General features: G+C 31.9%; 1 protein-coding gene across 1 annotated transcript; it reads right to left on the bottom strand.

The window, feature by feature from the left end:
• Positions 1 to 2,673: 2,673 nt before the first annotated feature.
• On the bottom strand, positions 2,674 to 5,103 carry PAAG_08982 (hypothetical protein; the record flags this gene model as incomplete). The annotated part of the gene is made up of 4 exons (XM_002789067.1): positions 2,674 to 3,282; positions 3,343 to 3,677; positions 3,761 to 3,796; positions 3,864 to 5,103. The coding sequence occupies 4 exons, from the start codon at positions 5,101 to 5,103 to the stop codon at positions 2,674 to 2,676; spliced, it is 2,220 nt and encodes a 739-aa protein (XP_002789113.1).
• Positions 5,104 to 5,220: the final 117 nt, after the last annotated feature.

Below are 5,220 nucleotides of genomic sequence, written 5' to 3'. Positions count from 1 at the left end.
GATTAATTATTTTATAATAATTATTACTTGATATTATTTCATTTTAATACTATAAAATCTGATGATAAAATTCAAAAAAAAGATTTTATTTTTAATAAACTTATATTTATTATATTTTATAAACAGATTTATATATTTTAAACTTTTAAATATTTTTTATATATATATCTTATACCTATTCATTGAGTTTGAATAGAAAAGAATATTAGTTAGATAAATTATATAGTATATATCAAAAAAATCTACTAAAATATAGTTTATATAAATATAAAAAATAATAAAGATGTTTATAAGCTTAAAAGATATAATATTATATTTAAAGTAACTGTATTATTTATAACGTTATTTTTTAATTATTATTATATTGAATATATATTCTATAATATATATCTTTAAAATTAATTTTAAAAAGAATTTATACTTTAAAGAGTTTATCTAGTATCTTATTCACAAGTGATAATGAATATTTATTTTTGATTATAAGATAATTCAAATCTATATAATCTATATATAATTATAAATTTTTATTTTTCTTTAAAAAAAAAAGCATTTATAGAACTATAAAAATAAAATATTTATTTTTTTAATATTTTTTAAATAATTTTAAAGAGTTTTTAGCTCTATTTTAAAGAAATTATAAATAGATATTAATTAAAATCTGATTTTATTTTTATGATAAATTAAATTTTTTATATTAAATATATATATACTGAATTTATTTTTGTTTAAAGAAAAAAAATATATATAATTAAATATAGTCAAAACAGTTTATTGAGAAAAGCTATATTTATAAGTAAATTGTTTTTTAATAGTATTAAATTTCAAAAAAAGATTTAAAAATTTATAAAAAGATCTAAGAACTTTTAATATAATATCTAAAGATGAATATAAAGTCTTTAAAAATTTTGATAAATAATTTAAAGATTTATATAAAGGTTTATATAAAGATTTAATATAATATAAGATTTAAAAATAAATATAAAGTAAATTTTAATAAAAAACTCAAAGATCTATATATAAAAATATAAAAATCTCTAATATAAAATCTGAAATTAAATACAGAGTTTCTAAAGATTTTAGTGAAAAACTCGAAGATTTTTATAAAGATTTAAAAATTTTAATATAAAGTATTAAAGTATATATATTTTTTAAAATAATTCTTTTAGTAATAAATTTGAATATAATCAGCTTTCTGACAGTATAAATAAATTTATATTTTATTACTTTTCTTCTTTAATTAGAAGTTACTCTTCTTATTCTTTTCTTTATTTTTTATTATTTTTCTTTTTATATTTTTATATATTATTGATTAGATCTTTTATTATATCAGCTGTATTTTTATTTACTATTTAAAGTCTTAAAAAATATTATAATATAATTTTAAAAAAATTATTCTTTATGAATAAAGCTGATTCTTTGCTCACATTAGTGAGTAAATAGTCAGAAAATACAAAGTTTTTAACTCTATATTTTAAATAAATATAGTTTATTCTTATGACAATTAGTAATTCAATAAATATATAATCAAATTCTTTTAATTTGACTGTTATACTTATCATCTTTTTATATAGTTTAATTATAAATTTTTAAATATTATAAAGTAAGATTTTATCTAAGAAGTATTTGAAAATTAAATATAATTATATAATTATATATTATATTTATTTTAAAAGTATTATATATTATTATTAGTATTATTTCTTGAATCAATTTACTTCTTCTTTAAAATATTTTGAGTTTGAGATTATCTCATTATGAAAAAAATCTCTTTCTTTAACATTGAGTAGTTAACAGAGTTGATCAACATAACAGACTTTTTAATTAATCTTACTTGATCTCTAAACTCATTAAAAATTTGACTATAACTAATATTCTATTTATTTATTATAAATATTCAACTAGATCTGAACTGAAATTCTCATTGTTAATAGAAATATCATTGACTTTGCTAGCTTTTATTTATTTAACTTTATATTGAAGTCTAGTAATTTTCAATCTTATGTTAGTTTCTTCGCTTACATTATCACAGTTTCTGTGATTATTTGTATTGTTTGATATTATGTTATTGTTATTAAACAGAGTTTCATAGTTAATAAATGAGTCAATTAATTGTTCTTTGATTATCTTATTAGATTCAAATGCCTCTGAAGTAGTTATTTTTTATTCAGTTGCAAATGTAGTTTACATTTAATTATTGAACTTTTGACATTTTTGAATTTTTTCTACATAATGATATGTATTCTTTCATCAAATCATATATATAATTCATCAAATTTTAGATTGATCATTTGATTTAATCAATCTCTGTTAACAAGACATTTAGACACATGTTAAATGATGTGTGGAGACATTTTTAACATATTGTTTCAGCAGTTTTTCATGGTTATCTAAAAGTCATAACCTGTGGAAGGATAATGTTGTTATGTGTTAATTGCTAGCTAAGTGAGAGCAATATATATATGGTGAGGGCACATGATAGGGTAGCCGTAGTATCCACCAACAAAGTGATCTTTGATCATATCAGCACGTAGTTTGACATTTAGCTAGATAATAACCACAACGTTCTAATCTAACATAATATAAATATAAAACTATAATTTTATAGAAAATAGTTGAATAAAAATTAAGAGATGGCAAAGATATATATGCTTTGAATGACAGATTTTAGATAAATTAGACCCGCTGCACAATTCTAATCAATTTCATAAATACATTCTCATCACCAACATGATTCAACATCCTATAGCCAGTAAGCTCATTCCCGGTGCCGCTCACATCGCCATTGATATTGTCGATATCAGAAGAGTCAACCGCTATGCTGGTCCATTCACTATCAATACTCTTTGAACCCCATCCTAAAATTCTGGTCGTTGTTTTTTGTCCACCATCACCTGGCAAGATACTCAAAAGTGTCATCTCCAAGCACCCAAGAATTGTAACAGCAGCACAAATTATAATTCTATAACCTTCAAAGACCCAGCAATCCCATACACGGCTAACACGCTCGAGGTCAAGAACATTTGTCAAAAGAAATTGGAACATTGGTCCCCATATTTGTTCGTCAGAGAGGGACAAGTTCTTGTATAAATGGTTCGAGACGCGCGGATATTTCAAGCGCAATAATGTAGAGGCGAAGGAGTAAGCTCTGGAGGTAACGCCGGGATCAGCGGTCAAAAACGCTAAGGGTAACTGTTTGTTCAGGGCATTTGCAAGTGCATGGAATGCTGCAGCAGGTGTAGGGAGGTTGAGGAGAAAGAGAGCAGCAATTGTCCGCACAGGTTGCTGTTAATTATAGCACGTTTCTCATCAACACAAGATTAGGGCGGGCATTCTTAAACTTACATGGACACCGTATAGGTAGCCAACGTCGTTTCTGTACATCGAAAACGCATCCAGCACATTGATTAGGCTTTCCCGTAGTGGTCCATCATGTCTAAATAATCGTAGATTTGGAAATACGCTTGATACATCCCTTCGGATGGCAGCAAAACATTCCTTCATCATTTTGTTGGCTTCACTTGCATTGTCACCCGTTCTGGTTTGGAAATGATCAGCACGTTCTAGAGCTTTTAGTTTTGTATCTCTGTCAAAGCAAGTTCGTTTCCCAGGGCCCGTTGCCAGACGGCACCTCGAGAACGTGTAGTTATTCCACGCCACCACAGTTCCCTTGTACGATGCTCGGACACAACACGGTCCCAATCGGGGAAATCAAAATCGTCCCTGATGCGTTAGAGTATTTATGAGTAATTGTCACTCTTACACAGGGCGGAGGCCGCCTCGGCAGCTTTGCGTTTGTCTAAAATATCGCATGCTGAGTCACGGATACCAGATCACAGATGGAACGACCAGCGCAGTGGACTTACCAGCTTCACGAGACAGCGCCATCATGCGCTTGTACTCCAACAAATGCTTTTTCTCTTCCCTTGGGTCTTTTGGCGGAAGCCAGCTTGGTCGAGTTCGCGATAAGAATCTCTCCTTTTCTTTGCTGATAGGGAATGGGTCGATCATGATATTCGACTTTTGCAGAGGCGGCAACTGTATCATACCATTGGATTCGCAATGTCCCAGCTCCAAAATAGATCTGATGGACGATTTCACGCTCTGAATGTTTTCTCCACGTCCCTGGATTGAAGCATCAGCATGGAACTCGAGCGCTTCTGTTAATATTTTCGCCTCCTCAGAGAGCTCAGACATAACCAGGTTCCAAGAGTTGACACGCAGGAACGGAGGGGATGGCTGCGTCCGAGGGGGCCCGAGAGAACTGGCACTTGGAACTTTAAACCTCACCGGTCCAGCAGACTTTGAAGGAGAAGCCTTTGGAGACGAAAGCAATACAAGCGCTGGTGTTGAATGGCAAAGTGGAATCGGTCGCGGGCCGGGGCTTCTCCGGTCGGGACTAAACTCCCTACCACCAGGGCGATTATGGGGAGGACGTGGGGAAATGGGAACGTTCCACAAAGTTGCATCTTCAGGGAGGTCTTCATCCGAATCATGGTATTCATCTTCCAACTCCTGGACAGTTTTTCGGTGTTGGTGTTGCGATGCAGAATTCGTGATGAATCGAGAAGTGGTAAGCCGGGGCCTTGGCGGCATTGGTGTGCCATGGGATGGATTGGGTGGAGATAAAGGTGTTGGTTGCACTCCCGGGGAGGGAGATTTCGAAAGTTGGAGGCTTGAAGGACGCAGCTGAAGTAAAGGTGTGGGAGGATTAGATAGAACTCGGCTCGACGCGCTCCTGGGCCGTGGAGGACTGAGCGATGGCATCACCTCCGAAGCCCCTTGAACCTGACGGCAGAGTTGAGGATACTCTCTCCTACCAGCTGAGGAAGTCAAGTTTCTAGTTGTTGTGGCCACGAACGCTGTACAAGGCTCAACTCTAGGGGACACGCGTTGACTTGGCTGAATGGGAAACTTGTCTTGGGCGAAGTGGCGGTGATCCTCAACGTAATCTTCATCCAAACCTATATCCTCGAAATGGGAAATATCTGCAAGGATTCCATTCGGACTAGAATGCTGGGGAGAGTAGTGGAATGGGGAAGATTTGGAGAATTTATAACCAGAGGGCTTCGGAGGAGAGTCTGGAACCACGTATATGGTCGTCATTTCAAAATAATATTAGGGTCACACACGCCGGACACCTGGCAGGACAGAATTCCAATAGAAGTATATATATATATATATATTTTCTTCTTCTTCTTTGTTTCCCCTTTTAATGGTATA

The sequence above is a fragment of the Paracoccidioides lutzii genome (assembly GCF_000150705.2).
Source record: "Paracoccidioides lutzii Pb01 unplaced genomic scaffold supercont2.58, whole genome shotgun sequence".
Lineage (NCBI taxonomy): Eukaryota > Fungi > Ascomycota > Eurotiomycetes > Onygenales > Ajellomycetaceae > Paracoccidioides > Paracoccidioides lutzii.
The sequence above is the reverse complement of the archived record's forward strand: the minus strand, read 5'-3'. Positions and strand labels throughout refer to the sequence as shown.